Raw genomic sequence first — 19,778 nt, forward strand, 5'->3', positions numbered from 1 at the left:
TTTGTTGACATGTCTTCAGCAAACTGTTTGCGGGCTTTCTTGTGTAGAGACTTCAGAAGAGGCTTCCTTCTGGGGTGACAGCCATGCAGACCAATTTGATGTAGTGTGCGGCGTATGGTCTGAGCACTGACAGGCTGACCCCCCACCTTTTCAATCTCTGCAGCAATGCTGACAGCACTCCTGCGCCTATCTTTCAAAGACAGCAGTTGGATGTGACGCTGAGCACGTGCACTCAGCTTCTTTGGACGACCAACGCGAGGTCTGTTCTGAGTGGACCCTGCTCTTTTAAAACGCTGGATGATCTTGGCCACTGTGCTGCAGCTCAGTTTCAGGGTGTTGGCAATCTTCTTGTAGCCTTGGCCATCTTCTTGTAGCGCAACAATTCGTCTTTTAAGATCCTCAGAGAGTTCTTTGCCATGAGGTGCCATGTTGGAACTTTCAGTGACCAGTATGAGAGAGTGTGAGAGCTGTACTACTAAATTGAACACACCTGCTCCCTATGCACACCTGAGACCTAGTAACACTAACAAATCACATGACATTTTGGAGGGAAAATGACAAGCAGTGCTCAATTTGGACATTTAGGGGTGTAGTCTCTTAGGGGTGTACTCACTTTTGTTGCCGGTGGTTTAGACATTAATGGCTGTATATTGAGTTATTTTGAGAGAAGAATAAATTTACACTGTTATATAAGCTGCACACAGACTACTTTTCATTGTGTCAAAGTGTCATTTTGTCAGTGTTGTCCCATGAAAAGATATACTTAAATATCTGCAGAAATGTGAGGGGTGTACTCACTTTTGTGATACACTGTATTTATATTTACAGAATACAATGAAGTTGATCAAGGAAAACATTGGAAATATTTTGATTCTACTTTTGTCATTTAAATAAAGATTAAAGTGAATTTTTAATCACAGATTCTTCTTTTCTTAAATTGAGTTTTACAAAATGTCCCAACTGAAATGGGGTTTCTAGGAAGATCCTATCAAGCAAAATGCTTGCTTGTCAACAAATGAGCCTCCTTTTACTGCTCATTTTATAGTCAATCATAAGAGAATCTTGTCTTCATTTACCAAAATCAATTAAGTTGAAACGATAAAATCTCTTATAGGTGTTGTTTTCAATAAAATACCTGTAAAACAATCAACTTTCCAACTTTTTTGTAATCGGGTTAGAATAAATATTGTAGAAATGTTTTAGTATACAACAAAAGCCATAATGAATAACAAAAGCCATGAAAAGTAATCAGCACACCAAACAGCTCTCTTTCACAACATACATCCCTGTACCTGACCAGACGTTGTGAATGAAGATGATCCTAACAGAATTAGGGCTAGTAGTAAACACATTACTCACCCAGACACGTCTGCCCATCTCTCATTTATCTCATGCTCCTTTAAACACTCAGTCCTGTTTGTATTTCAGGTTATTTCTCTCTGGTTTTTAGATCCTGAGTTTTATGTAACTAAATATTTTATGTTGTTTGGTTTGGAAAAACTGATGTCTGTAAGATAGTGTTTTAGGGGCAAGTTAACCCCCTACTATAATCCCCTCTAATCAGTAATCAGCCCAGTTGGATTTGGAAGAGCACCTTCTGTCACCTTCACAAATCTCACTGATGTACTTTAATATACAGTATGTGTGGATAAATAGAGAGAGTGAGATTGGTTTAACTAAGAAAAAATCATTCTTTGGTACTTATCTTTTAGCGCCCTCAAAATACAATTGAGAACAGAACTATTTTTCAGCACTATTTTTATGGTATAGTTATTACTTTAAAACAATTTTTAATTAAGGCTCCTGAGTGGTGTAACAGTTAAGAGTTTGCTCTATTGGCTGAAGATTGAAAAGTCATCTGTGGTTAGGGGCCAGGACTCATCATGACTCCTAATCGAATAGAAAAAAAATACTATTTTTATTAAAAAAAAAAAAAAAAAATAGAAAAACTTTCTCCCAGTGCATTATCAGCCTCTGCTTGCCATCTGGCACTTCTTTTTACCAGCCAACGTCTCCTACACGAACAAAAACATGCTTTGCTCAAGTATTTCCCAGAGGCTCATGCTAAAATCCCAGCATATTAGGCTGGCATAATAGACTGCTGTGTCACTCTTCAAAGTTTTTTGGATAGTGTACATACAAATGTTAAGCTGACTGCTTGCCATTTATGATTGTTCAAAATGAGTAAGAATTACATTCCACATAGCTGGCTGAAATGGAGCCTGGCTGTGTTTGAAGCCACAAACAAAAGACAGGATGTTCTGGAGAAACACAATTCATATGGTCCTCATTAGTCGGAATTGACTTGCCTGCACTGGTATTGAATGATTTGGTGCGACACAGATGCAGTAAGAAAGGCAGTAAGAAAAGACACAATTACACTGCACTGCATGTTGCTTTAAAACTCAAAACTCAATTTGTTTCCAATGTTTTGACTCATAAGTATAAAAGTACCATCAAGCATTAAACCTCTTAATGCCATACATATTTCATTTACCCAGCCACTGTTTAAGCAACCAATAGGACTCTGAGCAGGTGTAGATTATCGGATTATTTTAGCCTGGAAACTGTTGAGCAAAGTAGAGTGCGTGCAGAGAGTTATTAAATGCTGGAAGAGATGTGACCTTAGTGGTGAGTACTGTATTGCAATTAATACTCAGTTGTCATTAGATTTCTCATATACCACGGACAGGATTCTTGACCAGGCTTGCACAACTTGTAGTAGAGGGACGGAGTCCAGCACACATTTTTCTGAGACCTTTTCTGGACTACTCTGACCTCATAGCACAGAGGTGTGCAACCCTATTGTGGACTAACCTGCAATGTAAAATATCACTAGGCTAAATAATAGCACAGGACCAGGGTACTCGGGACCTGGGTACAAACCTTACTTTTGATTACTATATGTAAAGAGTTTGGCATCCCATGTTATTGTGAGTTTTTTCTGGCCATCTCTGAAATGTGTGTGTTTTTTTAATCTGTTTGGACAAATGTATAGTTTATTTAAAATACGTTTTTCACATTCAGGTCTAGTTTATTTAGAATAGAATAAAATACATACACATTTCTAAATTTATAAAATTTCTAAAAACTAGTCCCCAGAATGTTTATTAAAATGAGTACTAAACATAATTGCTGAATGAAATTGAACTCAGGTATACAGTCTTTACACCCATCAACATGTAGTCTAACAAAACCTAATTAACCTTGGTGAGGGATGTCTGGGCTAGAAAACATCCACTTGCCATGACTCTGGCCCGAACCTAAGGGTTAAGAGCCTTGCTCAGGGGCCCAGCACCTGTCCAGGTCGTCCTGTCCAGGGCATTCCTGCCCTGCACCCAGTGTTTCCTGGTGAAACTGGATTCGTCACAACCCTGATCAAAGCAGTTGATGAAAATGAAATAAAATTGAGTACATTTGAGGTAATCTTTATTTTTATTCAGTTTAATTTTTTAAGTGAACCAGTTCCACTAGTATAAAAATACTAAAACAAAGCTTCTACTATTATTACATTTACAGCATTTAGCAGGCGCTTTTATCCAAAGCGACTCACACAATGAGCAATTGAGGATTAAGGGCCTTGCTCAGGGAACTTGGTAACTTGGTGGTGGCGGGGCTTGAACTGGCAATCTTCTGTTTACTAGTCCAGTACCTTAACCACTGAGCTATCACTGGCCCACTATTATTACCATGTTTGACAGTAGATACGATGTTGTTGGGTTTAAATGCCCGACCATATTCCTCCAAACAGAATTCAAAGCACTGTTGCCAGATTAAAAAAAAAAAACTTTACCAGTTTACTTTATCCATATGATTAGCAACTAACTTAAGTCTAGCTTTAAGGTGCCAGTATTGGAGGAGGGACTTCTTTCTTGCATGGCAGCCCCTAAGCAAATGGCTTTTTAAAGCTTGCTATATCTAATTTATGGCAGTCCAGATTTTTTGGTATTTCTGGGATCACATTTGACCATTAAAAATATTTTTCTTTACTTTAGCATAAAATGACATGTGTTTTCTTCCTAACCTGTCAGAAAGACAAATGTTTCATGTCCTTTGAACCAACAGACAATAGTTTACAAGATGATCTTAGGACCTAAGAAATTATTACAAGTGACATTAATGACTTGTGAAAGATCTTATGAGATCTTAATAGAGTTTTATAGTCTATTTTGATTTATTGTGGCTAAAAATAAAAATAAAACCCACCAAAATAATAGTCAGTAATAAGGAGGTTAAATTACACTATAGAATTTTCTACACAATAATTTAATTTAGCAAAAAAAGCAAATGTGGCAAAAATGATTGAAATCCCAAGACATGAATTATATGTACTGTTTAAATGTATGTCAAACTTTGACTTTAAGTGTATTGGAACGACAGATTTTAATGCACATTTATGTGTTGTATATAATTCTAGATTTTAATTCTGGATGTTAAATTGAGATGTTAATGTTTTTTGGTCTTTGGTTTGGTTATCTTTTGTAGAACACGTTTTTAATGTGTTTCAGGAAATAAATATCTGCTTAAGCATTTCATTTGTAGCTGTAATAATTTCTGTGGAAAATGCAATGACCACCGTAAACAAGGTGAGAAAATGTGCTTTTTCATTGCATTTGAATATTTAAAGCTTAGAAAGAATATCTGATATTACAAATGTTACATGTTTAATCTCTCCATGATATTAAACCTATTCTAATAGCTTATAACAGCAAAAATAATTGTAGCTATAATGTACAGTATATCTTTGCAGTAACTGTAGATTCAGTTCATAATATACATTTCACATTACAGGACATCCCACATGAGAGCACAAACCAAGAGATCATTATCCTAAAAAACTCTGGTCCTAACCTTGCACAAAATGTGATTGGTGCAATAGGTAAATGTTCTTTATTCCATTAAAGGAGAAATGTAATAAACACGTCTAAGCAGCATTATCCAGTTATTATAGTTCTATGCATTATTTATTTTCTCCGACTATTTTGTCCTGATCATGGTGGGTCCAGTCCCACCCAGAAAAACTAGGTGCAAGGCAGGGACACATCCTGGACCTAGGCAGGGCAAAACACACACATAAATTTGCTCACTTATACCTAACTGGCAAGCTACACCATAAATTGATCGAAAGGGAGAATCAAAGCCAGGTCCCATATTGCTTTGTGGCACCTACCTATGATTGTTAGTTATTCTGTATTAATTTTTATTTTATATAAAAAATAGGACACCAAAATTTTTCCTAGGTGTCAATGAGTAAATGAAAGGGTGAGTGTTTGTGCCCTGTAATGGACTGGTGCGCTGCCCATGGCAAAATTCTGCCATGTGCCTAGTGTACCTGGGTAGAGACAAATATTGTACTAGCTTAAAACCTGTTGAGATATTTTTTATAAACATTGTGTACCATTACTGAACTAATGCTGCCTTCACAAGCTTGACATTCCCTTCTACTGAAACAACGTACACTGTTAGAGGTATAAGCCAGTGTCTGTGTCTACTTATGAAAAATATATTAAAAATAATAATAATAAAAAACATTAATTACCACTGTCCAGTGAGAGGGTTTGACTTGTCATGACATATAACACCACAATTAATCTTTAGTAAAAGCACTAAATAAGTGCTTATTTAGCCTCAAAAGTAGTGAGCTTAGTATTTAGCTAGGTAAATTAAATGTTTTTGAAATTCTCATGTTGTCCTAATACTTTTAGAACAGCCTCCTTGTCCATTGTCTGCACTGCTATATCAGACTCTTATGAATGATTCTCTGACTCCGGACCATTTCGTCCGACTTCTTAGAAAAAGTGTGTCAGACCTTAACTCTTCAAAAATCTCTACGAGGTACATAACAACATATTTATGTGAATCGTTTTAATTTATGCCTGAAATATGAAGAGCAGTGAAAAATTATTTTATACACTGTATATTCTAGTTGTTCATTTAGAACTGTGCTGGTGTGGCACTTGGAGAAATCTGAGGACAACAGGAATATTTTTCAGTCCCCCTCTTCTACTTCTTTAAAGCTTTTTGAGAGACATCTAAAACAACCAGAGCAGGAGCTGTTACAGATGGATCTGCCTGCATTGCCAGAGGTACACTTCAGTGGTTATGGCTATGTCCTAAACCTTATACTTACTCTGTTGGATATTTAATTTCATGGTAATTTGGTATTTATTATGGAGCTTATACTATTGCCACATACCAGCATTTAAAAGCTAAGCTAAGTTTTGCATAGTCATAACTGAAATTTATGAAAATACTAAACCCAAATTAAATACTATATGGCTATTTACGCTTGACCATAAGTTTGTTGGATGTTCCATTTCAAAGCCATAAGTGTTAATACACTATAATACAAAGGTATTGGGACACCCTTTCTAATTATTAAATTCATGTATTTCAACCACAACAATAACAAACATTTTAAATAATCAGTTATATGAAGGTAATTATATGCCTATCCTGTTCCAATTGCTCTTTTTCTCCAATCCCCCCCTAATATTCTCCCCTGATCTAGTCGTATCTAAGTACACACGCCCCCTCTGACAAGTGATTAGTACCAACTGCCTCTTTTAACCAGCACGAGGCACGAGTTCATATGCGGATCAGCCTTGTGTACAAAGAGCCACACCCTGATCAGCATTATTCCTCAACCATCAATCAGCCAGCAGAGGTCATAATTGCACCAGATATTAGGGACCCTGGTCCGGCTTATCCCACCCTGTGAACAACAGCCAATCATTGTTCATGTAGCCGTCCAGCCCAGCCAGATGGCTGACATGATGTATTCAAAATCCCAGCTCTGGTGTGCTAGCCTATTTTACTGCAGCGCCACCTGAGCGGCCCCCAAATGCTTTTTGGACTGAATGAGTACAAATTCCCACAGACATACTTTAAAGTGTAGTGAGAAGCTTTTTGTTGTAGCTTAAAAGATCACATAGAGGTCACTCTATTGTAATACTGTTTGTTTTAGAAATTATATGTCCAATGCTCATGGCTGAATATTCAAATACTTTTGGCCATACAGTGTATGTAGTTACAGTGTATCACAAAAGTGAGTACACCCCTCACATTTCTGCAAATATTTTATTATATCTTTTCATGGGACAACACTATAGAAATAAAACTTGGATATAACTTAGAGTAGTCAGTGTACAGCTTGTATAGCAGCATAGATTTACTGTCTTCTGAAAATAACTCAACACACAGCCATTAATGTCTAAATAGCTGGCAACATAAGTGAGTACACCCCACAGTGAACATGTCCAAATTGTGCCCAAAGTGTCAATATTTTGTGTGACCACCATTATTATCTAGCACTGCCTTAACCCTCCTGGGCATGGAATTCACCAGAGCTGCACAGGTTGCTACTGGAATCCTCTTCCACTCCTCCATGATGACATCACGGAGCTGGTGGATGTTAGACACCTTGAACTCCTCCACCTTCCACTTGAGGATGCGCCACAGGTGCTCAATTGGGTTTAGTCCATCACCTTTACCTTCAGCTTCCTCAGCAAGGCAGTTGTCATCTTGGAGGTAGTGTTTAGGGTCGTTATCCTGCTGGAAAACTGCCATGAGGCCCAGTTTTCGAAGGGAGGGGATCATGCTCTGTTTCAGAATGTCACAGTACATGTTGGAATTCATGTTTCCCTCAATGAACTGCAGCTCCCCAGTGCCAGCAACACTCATGCAGCCCAAGACCATGATGCTACCACCACCATGCTTGACTGTAGGCAAGATACAGTTGTCTTGGTACTTCTCACCAGGGCGCCGCCACACATGCTGGACACCATCTGAGCCAAACAAGTTTATCTTGGTCTCGACAGACCACAGGGCATTCCAGTAATCCATGTTCTTGGACTGCTTGTCTTCAGCAAACTGTTTGCGGGCTTTCTTGTGCATCAGCTTCCTTCTGGGATGACGACCATGCAGACCGAGTTGATGCAGTGTGCGGCGTATGGTCTGAGCACTGACAGGCTGACCTCCCACGTCTTCAACCTCTGCAGCAATGCTGGCAGCACTCATGTGTCTATTTTTTAAAGCCAACCTCTGGATATGACGCCGAACACGTGGACTCAACTTCTTTGGTCGACCCTGGCAAAGCCTGTTCCGAGTGGAACCTGTCCTGGAAAACCGCTGTATGACCTTGGCCACCATGCTGTAGCTCAGTTTCAGGGTGTTAGCAATCTTCTTATAGCCCAGGCCATCTTTGTGGAGAGCAACAATTCTATTTCTCACATCCTCAGAGAGTTCTTTGCCATGAGGTGCCATGTTGAATATCCAGTGGCCAGTATGAGAGAATTGTACCCAAAACACCAAATTTAACAGCCCTGCTCCCCATTTACACCTGGGACCTTGACACATGACACCAGGGAGGGACAACGACACATTTGGGCACAATTTGGACTGTGGGGGACACATTTGGGCACAATTTGGACAATGTTCACTGTGGGGTGTACTCACTTATGTTGCCAGCTATTTAGACATTAATGGCTGTGTGTTGAGTTATTTTCAGAAGACAGTAAATCTACACTGCTATACAAGCTGTACACTGACTACTCTAAGTTATATCCAAGTTTCATGTCTATAGTGTTGTCCCATGAAAAGATATAATGAAATATTTGCAGAAATGTGAGGGGTGTACTCACTTTTGTGATACACTGTACCTTTGTTCTGCATTGTTTGGATCTGGTGATGAACCTGCTACTTCTTATTTAAAGTTTTGTGCTCTTTAAACAAAATCAAGTCTTATATTTGTCATTTATTTTAATTCTTTTTTTATATGTTAATTTATTAACTGCTCCATCCCGGCCAGGTGGGTCCAGCACCTCATAAATGCTGGGCATCTTTATTATGGGTGGTGGGATGGACCTGTACACAGAGGAAACCTATATGCACACAGGGAAAAAAAACTGGAGATGAGGGTTCAGGTCCCCAGCAAACATTTTTTTTTGTGTTATGTTTCTTCGATATAGAACAGTAGATCAATTTTATATGCAGTTCTTATACAATTCATTGTGAAATATTGCATATCCTTAAGATTAAATAAAAAGACCTATAAATTTATTTTATATAAACAAGGCAATGTCATGTTTCACTGATGTTTTATCATCACCTGTAATATATTTATTTATGTATTAGGATTTTATCATCATGTTTTACACACTTTGGTTACATTCATGGTCAAGATTCATCAGTTCAAGTTTTTGATGTCAAACACAGTCACAGACAATTTTGTATCTCCAATTTACCTCACTTGCACGTCTTTGGACTGTGGGAGGAAACCCATGAAGACATGGGAAGAACAAGCAAACTCCTCACAGAAAGGACCTGGATCGCTCCAACTGGGAATCGAACCCAGGATCTTCTTGCTGTGAGGCGACAGTGTTACCCACCGAGCCACCATGTGGCCTATCACCTGTAATTAAAATGCTAATTGAAATGAATAATAAAAAAATATTAACCACCAGTTTTAAGTTTGCTTATCCATTCAACAAGTAAAACACTGTCATAACCTGTATGGCTGTTGCTGGCTTTTATAACCACTTTTGACATTTTTATATAGCAGTCCCAGGATGATTTTTGCCCCATTCTTCATTTGTTTACAATTTTTGCAGATCTTTAATAACATGTTTAATGGTTATGCTAGAAGTCAGTGATTTCTCAGAATGCACAGTTTGGGAACCACATTAGTTTATCAATATTACTTATCTTTAAGACATTTATTAATAAATTTAACCATTCCATTACTTGTCTTCAAATGATTTGCATCTTCCTAAGTTGCCTCTTTTAACTTTACATTTCCAAACAGCAAAAAGTTATTTATTCTTGCATCTTCTTTATCATCTGGTCAGACCAACCCAAGTCCGACCCTGTTCAGACGTGGGAGCTACCTGCCAGTGCAAAAGTCCTTTGATGTACCCAGTGATGATGAGCATCAATCTCTGGATGAGGTACACACTCCATCTGAGGTTTTTACCCTGGGCTGCCCCAATCTTACTCTAACTGTAGAGGGTGTCTCAAAAGCGATGCCCTTAGAAACAGAAAGAACTAAGCAAGGAAACAACTCTGACTGTGAGTGTTGCTGATTTTTTTGTATTGCTCATTTTTATTTTGATGTTTTGCTTTAAGAAATTTGTCACATGTATTTTACTATATGTGCTAGGATTTATCAAATACTTTTATTTCAGGCAATGTAAAAAAAGTTTTGACCTGTTCAGTGGTCGAAAACCTCTTAAATCCAGCTGGGAGTCATGTGGTGGAAACTACACAAATAAAGGAAGGGTAATTTGACCACTGTTCTGTAATTTAAGTTTAAATGGTTAGTACATTTTGTATATCCTGTAACATTAAAATTCAGGTGTTAATGCTGTCTTATTTGTGATATCTGCAATATTTTACAGTAAAAGGCCAAGTTAATATAAAACACACAGAAAACAACAAATTATCATTTGTGGGTAAAATTAAATACTGAATATGGCTTTATTCGGCTTTAAATTGGAGCCCACAGAACTGGGCTGTGTTTCAGCTTAGAATTGATATATGGATTTCTCCCTGCATAATAAGGTTTCAGTTGTCTTTTTAAGTTGTCTTTTGCAGCGGCAGACTGTGTTAATTGACAACAGTTTTCCAAACTACTCCCAAGCCCTATGTTTATCATATTAGCTTGACGATTTCTCATGCCTTGTTGTCTAAGTGCTTGACGGTCATGTGAATTCAAAAGGGGTTTCCGGTCTAGCTAAAACAGACCAAGATGATAAAACAGTGAAAATGTTTAAAAAAAATTGAATTACATCTTTGGTTTTGGTATATCAAGGCCACAGAGAAAACTTAACCTCCCACCGCAGTTCTACAGCAATGAGGACAACCAAGCAGTGCCGTCCACAACCAAGATCCAAGTGGAGAGCCACAATTTTTTAATCCCTGATGGTGAGCTAACTTCAAGTATTTATATGAACCTTTCTAACAGTGTTATACATTTAAACATCAGTGGGAAAACATGGTAATTTGTTTTGCTGACAAAACAATTTATAATCATATATTACCTTTGCTTATTTCACAGAGAAAATTGTCTATGATAAAGCACTGTCTGACGACATAATCAGGACTAAAAATGTAACTGAGCAATCAAGGATTTTAACTTCTGAGCAGAAATCTGAAAATGTGTATAGTCAAGACACAATTTGTGACCCAGCATCTGGATCCAGGAGTTTTCTGGAACTAAAACCTTTAAAAGTAAGTCACACCTGCTATGTGTTTAAAGTTTAATATCTCTATATTATATATACATATATTGGTTTCATATTTGTTTATTGGAACTTCAATATATAGCAAAAACTACAGTCTATGGCTAAAAGTATTTGGACACCTGACCATGAGTTTGTTGGCTGGGCACTGATGTTGGTAAAAAAAACCTCAGCTGATGTTCCAGTTCATTCCAAAGCTGTTCCTTGAGGCTGAAGTCAGAGCTCTGTGCAGATCACTGGAGTTTCTTTTAACCAAGCTTTTCTTCATGTCTTTATAGACCTTGAGTCAAGTAATGCTGTCTAGCAGAGTGAACGCCCACAAATGTGAGGCCAAATCCACTTTTAACAAGGTCATGGTGTCCTCATACTTTTTAGTCTATCTTCCATTTACTGGCCGCAATAATCTTGGCCCTTTAGAGGGCATTTTCTCTTCCTCCAGTTGTGGAAAGCTTCCATCATGATTTAGAAAATGCTATGGACCAGCCAGAGATTCTTACCTCCTGTGCCTTCACAGAGACCATGCAGGAACTTCTGGAGCAGCTCCATAAAGAACACGTGACCCTGAGTGATGGGGAATCAATCCCACCATCTTTAGCTTTTTCTAGAAGCTCCATCATGGACATTGATTTTAATCCTGTGAGGCGTGGTTCTCGACCCTCACCGACTCAGTTTCCTCTTGGTACCTCACTGTTGACACTCAGCCCCACTGAGAAGACAAGAGACAAATCCCCCAGTGAGGGCAGAAATGCTGGTATTAAGGAGGTTGTCTTTTTCAGGACCACATCAGACCGATTGGGTCACTGTAAGCTGGGCAGCTGGTGGAAGCAGGGTCTAGAGACCAGGAGAGCCTCAACAGGATTGTTGCCTGCTATCGAGCATGTCTCTCCTGTTACAAAAGGTTATGATTTGTGACTCAATACCTTCTGTGTGTTCACTAATTGCTCAGTTTGGTGTCATGTCTTAACTTTGATTTTTGTCCCCTTTAAAACAGGCTCTCTTGCTCCAGAACAGCCTCAGTCCCATAGGCCTATCAGAGGAAGCAAACAAGATGTTAAACAGGTAAGACAAGGTCATTAAAATCTGGTATAAGAATAGATAGTGGAGTCCATCTCTCTGTGTTTATGTAGTTCAGTAGAGTGAGGAACATATTTTATGCTTGGCATTTCTTTTTAACCACACAGTGTCAGTGTTGGACTTTCTAAAAGTCGTCCACACCTCCCAAAAAGCATACTTTTTTGCAGTGTTCAGAGAAAGCATACTAAAAAATTAAAAATATGAATTTAAATTATATCTGGGTAAGGGTTATTAAAAAGCAAAACCCACATTTCTCTTTTAAACATAAACCTTTCCCAAATGTCTTCAGAAAAAAAAATAGACTGTAATGTTTCAGGTTAAATTATGATTTTTCTTTAAATCTTTAAAACTTGAAGTCTGTTACATTTAATATTTAAATTATAAAGTAAAGCCAAAACTGTAATTTAGTGTATAAGCAGTAAGACAGTTGTAATGTGAGACTTAGCATGAGTGAAATTTTACCATCACCTTTTAAAATGCAAGCTTATTTGTTAAGTTATATAGTTTATTAAGTTATAAATCCATCAGGTTTGTGCTAACATTAGCACCTCATATTGCTGGAATTTTGGAACATTTCAACATATTTCACTGTGTATACATAGTATACTGTAAAGAAAAAATGTAGTAGTAGTAGTAGGGGACAAGCCATAGCCTAGTGGTTAAGGTACTGGACTAGTAATCAAAAGGTCATTGGTTCAAGCCCCACCACTGCCAGGTTGGAGCTGTTGGGCCCTTAAGCAATGCCCTTAACCCTAAATTGCTGTATACTGTAATGTAAGTCGCTTTGGATAAAGGTGTCTGCTAAATCCTGAAAATGTAGTAGTAGTAGTAATAATGATAATATTGAACCCTTTGGTAGTGTATTTTATTATTTTATTTTATTATTTTATTATTAAATCATTTTAAGTGGCGCTGTATATAGTACTTCTCATGGTTTATTAATTGTGTATTTTGTTTATTCTGTATCCATGTATCTGTGGGGATTTGGGCATTCTGGAAAAGGTCAAACTGAAACTGTTGTAGCATGTCTGTGTCCCTGAGGTTCATAAAAAATGGTTTAATGAGTTTGCTGTGGAGGAACTCTAGTGGCTTGCACACATCCCTGACCTAAACCTCTATTAAAAATCTTGGATGAATTGAAATGTCAATTGCAAATCAGGCCTTTTCAGCCAACATCTGTGCCTGACCTCACAAATGCACTTTTGACTAAATGGGCAAAATTTCCACCAGACACACTCCAAAAACTTGCCAAAAGTCCTCCCAGAATAGAGATGACTATTAGGACCACAAGTAGGAGGTGAACTCAATATTAAGGCTCATGGTTTTGGAATAGGATGTCCAGCAAGCTCATGGTATTTTGTTTATGTACTTATGTTCATGGCCATGTAGCGTATATAGTAGATGTTATTCAACTGTGTGAAACACCTAAAAAAAAAAGCACCAGAAAATACAACTAGCTATTTTTCCTTTCTAATTTTAAGTGCAAATAGTATTCTAATGTGTGTCAGGTATGAAGTATTGAACAATTTATGTGTCAAATTGTGTTTTAGGCTAGAGAAGAAGTGTCACAGAGCAGAAGAGCTAAAGGAAAAAGGGGGAAACGAACTAAATGGACATAAGAGAGAAAGATGACAAAGATTCTTTAGCATTGCATATTTAATTAACCTTTTGGAAATAATGATCAATAAAGAGTTATGCTGTCATTTATTAGACTTAAAATAAACGTATTAATTATTTATGAAAACATGTTAATAATTTGTACATGTTCCCTAACACACTGACATAGGTAAAACAATAATATTGATTAGTTGCTGTTAACCTCTTAATTCTGAATAGCTAATTATTTATATAATTATTTAGGTAATTATTTATATAAACACAATCGTTAAAGTTTTGAATTCCTTGTTTAAATAAGGCCTATTTAATTTAGCTTTATTGTTATTTTTGTTATTATGAGTAACAATAGTAACCCTGCAGTGTGCTATTACGGCTGTTCACTGCACCCAGACTTGTCTTTTTAGCCCAGTGTTATAAATGAAGCTGTTTGCTTAGCAAAGGTGGTGCTAATCAATCCTATTAAAAATGTATGAGTTTCCTGATGCTCGAGCAGCAGCCAGTCCAGCTGCTGTCCTCTCTTTTTCTGCCATAGTAGTGTGTTAGAGTATCAAACATATTGCCTCAGATATTCAGTCCATAAAGAACATAAATTCTATACACTGTGCTTGTCTTTGCAGGTGGCTAGGTAAAATGGGAAATGGGTTGGCTAATAAACAGAGCACATGACCGAATGTAAAATGCTAAGCCCATACAGTTACAAACATATCTGGCAGAGAAATGCACATCCAAAATCCAAAAAATCCAAAAGCGTTTAGGCAAAGTAAAACATTTTGAAATAATGTACCCTGCTCTGTAAAATCTAAAATAGAACATGGTAATAATTCAATTTGTGAATGATCCCAAGACAGTTATACACATAGTGAAGAATGGCAATGGGAGCACCATGGTTGGGGGTCTGTTTCTTTGTAAGTGGTACCGGGACGTTACATGTTATTAATAGAAACATATTTGAAGCAATGTACTTGGACTAGGACAGCCTAAGATATGAATGGAGGAGGATTTACACTGAAACTGTGTCAGTGAGATGGCACTGCATGAGAAACTGTCATGCTATGTTTATTGGGATTTTTTCCCCCCAGGTTAGAAGGACAATGACACGCGTCATTTTGCATATTTGGCAAATGGCTGATGGAACACAGTGATAAACATGGTAAACATCTGTTCCATTTTTTTATTTATCGCATGAAATTCTAAATATTTTGTAAATATAAAAGTATTTATATTTACAAAATTCAATGAAGTTGGTCTTGGTACTTTTGTCAATTAACTGAAGATTCAAGAGAGGTTAATAGAGTGATACAGATGTACGATAGCATTGTCTTTAAGACAAATGTTTACTTTTAAATTACATTTGTGTAATATCATGTTTTGTTTAATAATATAAAATAATTTGAGTGACAATTATGTAATACATAGCTTTTCAATATTACATGGTTTCTAACTTGAAATCAGTGACACCTTTGACTGGAAATTTCTGTAGCATATTTATCTACTAAATCATGTGAGAAGGGACAATAAATCTGGTCCTAGCATATAACTGCAGAAAGACCATGTTAATCCTAGTATAAATCACTGGCATATAAAAAGAAAACAAATAATTGTTACTTGTAAAAAAAAGAAGTGCTCATTAATGTAGCAGTTTCAAAGAGCACAGTTTTGCATACAACATAAGAGATATGTGTTTATTATCAGGTACAGTTGATCTATGTATGCTCTATGAGCATTCAGGGATGGGTTGGGACATAAGACATTCATCTTCTAAAAGAAGACAGAATAATAACTACTTATTTATCATCAAATCTTGCCCTGTAAACAAACTTAAAATCTGTATATATTTTTGTAAACTACATCTGTACTACACCTTGTAATGCTAGTTTTAGCCATGTTTTATGATTTTTCATAAAGCTTGATCATACTATATTTATTTGACAGGTAAGCTACTGATGAATATGAAATATTCTGTACATGTATATATTTTATTTTACACGTTTGAAAGAAAAAAACTGTAATTTGATATTTTTGAAAGCTAGTGTTCTCAGGGTTGGCTTCTGCAATGATCCAGTGCGCATGCGCAGCAGCCGGACTCAGCAGCTGCTCGAACGCTGTCCTGATGAGGAAAATGGCCAAAGATCATTTTATATTCACGCAGTGCGTCTTGTATTTTTTGGCGTTCGTGTTCGGTTTTATCGCGGTTGTGCCGCTGTCTGAAAATACTGAGGATTTCGGGGGAAAATGTCTGCTGTTTACGCGGGGTATGTGGCAGAACGAGAACATTACGGTCTCGAAGCAGCGCTTTATAGTGGAGGAGTGGGGACCGCAATCTTCCTGCAGCTTCATCACATTCGTTAGTGTAGCATCACTGCTGCTGGCAGCTGTGCAGGCCTGGAGACTGCTCTTCTTCATCTGCAAGGGCCATGATGAGTGAGAGAACACCTTTATACACTCCTATACACTGCTTATAGTACTCTAGATGCTGTCATGCTGTTGCCATAATTAAATTCTAAAGTGCAAAGATTTTGCAGTACATTGCAGATTGTAATATGCATTACAATATATTTAAATACATTAATGTACCCTTGGTGTGACACTTTGCATCATTAGCTGATATATTTTAACTTTCTTGCATAACTTATGTACCATGATTCAGCAAAAACACCCACATCTGGCGGATGGGAGATTTGTGAGGATACAGAAAGCATCACTCACTTTTGTTTTTACTTGTATAATGTATGAAATCATTTTAATCCAATATTGCAAAAGACACAAAATAATACATTTTATATCACATCATACATATCATACAAGTGTGCAGTCCTTACTACAATTAAAGATTAAAGACCAGAATGTTTCAGTAAAAATGGGGTTGGTAGTACTATCTAAGAATGATAATTTAACACAGCTCGTCTTTTGCAAATGTTTGGACACTTTTGGTCAATTTTCATGTTTTATTAATTTGTAAAGGAAAGGGAATGTAAAACAACCTTTTTTTCCCATATAGTTATGCACAGTTTTTCATTTATTCTTTGCTGAATCTACTACATTGGAAAAAATTGGCATGAAAATGTAATGTTCTGTGCTTATTTAATTTTTATGATTTTCACTTTAGTAATTAAATAGAAATGGGCTGCTTGTATTGTTTTTGTTACAGGGAAAAACGTCAAAATAAACAATAATAAAAATGAATTTTTGCCAGATACAGCACACAGATGTACTGCAATCAGTATGCAGCCATGGGACTGTTAATAGCACATCACAGCATCTGACCGAATCGTTAGACAAAATGCACTGGTGCGTTATGTAAAGTGTCTGAGAACACAGTGTACTTCTACACTACAAAAAAGAAGACTAGAATTCTTTAGTAACTACTAGACACAGAGAAATCTATTTCTGTTGTCATATTTTAATTCTGTATTTATTCACAGCTCCATTTTCAATGGCTTCCTAAACCTGCTGATCAGCTTGTTTGTCGTGTTTGCGGTATTCCTGTCAAGCACTATTGTGAGTGTGGGCTTCAACCTGTGGTGTGATGCAATTACAGAGGGGGGCAGCATGCCTGGCAGGTGAGACTTTTGTTCAATAATCGTTCAAATCAATTGAGTCACTTAAAATTATATATCAGAGTGTTTTAGAGTAGTGTTTCCCAACATTTTTTGCACCACAGACCTTTCATATAAGATATAATTTCATGGACCGGCGGGGGCAGGAGCATTTAATAATATTGGTCACAAATGTAAAATGAGTTTTTTTGCTGCAACGAGACGCTGCTCCCACCTAGGGGTGACAATAACAGCCGAAATAGAAGCAGTGAAAACTGCTTCTTTAGCGATCTCTAATTATTCATTCTTTCTGTGTGGCCCGGTAATAAATAACTCACGAACCCGTACCGGTCCGCTGCCTGGTGGTTGGGGACCACTGTTTTAGAGAATTAAAATTTTATACGAATTAAGATAGTCAATACTTAAGGGAGTCAGCTGTCAAGACAGGCCACAGATTATTTTTTAAATGTTCCTTATGCACCTTTATTTGGAATTTGTTTGGAAAACGGTGATAATTGCACTGGCTGTAAACCTGAGCTCTGTAGTGGTAAAGACTAGAGCTGGGCAAGCTATGCTTTCCTAAATTGCCAGAACGTCTGCAACTTTATTTGAATTTGCAATTTCCAGATGATAGCACAAACACCTTATCGTAGTGCCAAATGGGAACCCCAGACCTTATCGTAGTGCCAAATGGGAACCCCAGACCTGATCCTTTGATAACAATTTGAAATAATTACTACTGTGACCTCCTTAATGAGAAAACAGAATAAAAAAAAAATCAGGTTATGGATCTTTTTACCAATAACCTAGTATATGAATGCAGTAATTACAATGTCTAAAGTTCTGTGTCTTTTAGAAAATGTCTAATACTATCCATAACAGTTATGTTAAGATTTGCTAAGTGCTCATTTTTAACCCACAGCTGTGAGGATTTACAGGATACTGATCTGGAACTTGGCTTAGACAACTCTGCCTTCTATGACCAGTTTGCGATTGCACAAGTAAGTTTCCTCTGCAATTGCTTTATGTAAAAATTAGAGCTAATTGATTCATTAATGGCATAATAAGAGCTAATTATTCGATTATAATATACCAATATTTCATTTTATAGTTTGGACTGTGGGCTGCTTGGATGACTTGGTTAGGCATCACAATCATGGCCTTCCTAAAAGTCTACTACAACTACAGACAGGAGGACCTGCTGGATAGTCTGATCCATGAAAAGGAGTTCCTGCTCGGTCGTTCCTCACGCCGTTGCTCTGATGTACCCATCAAGAAAAGTGGCATGATCTGATCGTCTTTGGGACATCTCTATATCCTCCTTTTAAATAGAGCAGTTACCAGCTGTCACAATACACATGCACTGAATCAAGAAGTATTAAAAGAGCTTAGAGATTACCACAGCTTTTATGGGCTAAAACTGTATAGTAAATAAGCTATATGGTATGGCTGTAGTATCTCTTTAGTGCTATTAAATTATTGTGAACTTTAGAATAATATATAAATATGTTCTTTTTCTCTAGCTTGCATTGCCACAGTTTTTAACTATCACAGAACAGTATTCTTTGTGTTAAAAAAATATTCAAAAATCTCAATCCACATTATTATATTATTGTAGGGTTTGTTTAGTTAAACAATATTAATCTATTCATGTCTACAATACAATAGTATATTTCTTTTGTTTCTTTCAAATCTGCTAATTTCTTGTCAATATTTTCTGTATGTGGATACATATGATATGTACATGAAGCTAGTGATCCTTTATGCTCTGTGCAATTGGATTTAAAGTTGTAAACATAAATGCATAAGCCATTGATATTGTTCCTGATAAAAGAAAAATCAGTGAAGTTCTCAATCAAACAACCTTGTACCTCTTTGTTTTTCCCTGTTTCTTTCAGGTGAAGCAAACTATTATAGGCACAGTTGCACAGTGTGTAGTCTTTTAAAACTATTTTTTACAATGTGACTGTATTCAGCACCTGAGTGTTTGTTGCATGCTGCAATACAGTTGTGAACGTTTTCAGTATATTTAAAATACTCTTTTGCGTTCCTGTTTCGTTATCTTAATTTCCTATTTATATTCCATGTGTTTATTTATAAATTACTTAAATAATCTGAGTGTATCCTTGCAAACTCAAACATTTGTCTTATATAAAACAGTCCATTATATTTTTAGTGTCCTGTTTTCATTTCAATATGTGGTATAATAATCTCAGAGTGGACTGCCTCAGCGACATTTTCCTGTGGTGGGACACGCCCATAAATCTACCATAGGCACCAAGGAATTGCAAGTAGTGTAACTGGAATGCTT

General features: G+C 36.9%; 1 protein-coding gene across 1 annotated transcript; it reads left to right on the forward strand.

Moving 5' to 3' along the window:
* Nucleotides 1–16,050: 16,050 nt before the first annotated feature.
* LOC134325737 (transmembrane protein 179) lies at nt 16,051–18,993 on the forward strand. Its single transcript, XM_063007977.1, has 4 exons — nt 16,051–16,352; nt 17,354–17,491; nt 18,390–18,468; nt 18,579–18,993. The coding sequence occupies exons 1-4, from the start codon at nt 16,051–16,053 to the stop codon at nt 18,759–18,761; spliced, it is 702 nt and encodes a 233-aa protein (XP_062864047.1). The 3' UTR covers nt 18,762–18,993.
* Nucleotides 18,994–19,778: the final 785 nt, after the last annotated feature.

The sequence above is a fragment of the Trichomycterus rosablanca genome, chromosome 13 (assembly GCF_030014385.1).
Source record: "Trichomycterus rosablanca isolate fTriRos1 chromosome 13, fTriRos1.hap1, whole genome shotgun sequence".
NCBI lineage: Eukaryota > Metazoa > Chordata > Actinopteri > Siluriformes > Trichomycteridae > Trichomycterus > Trichomycterus rosablanca.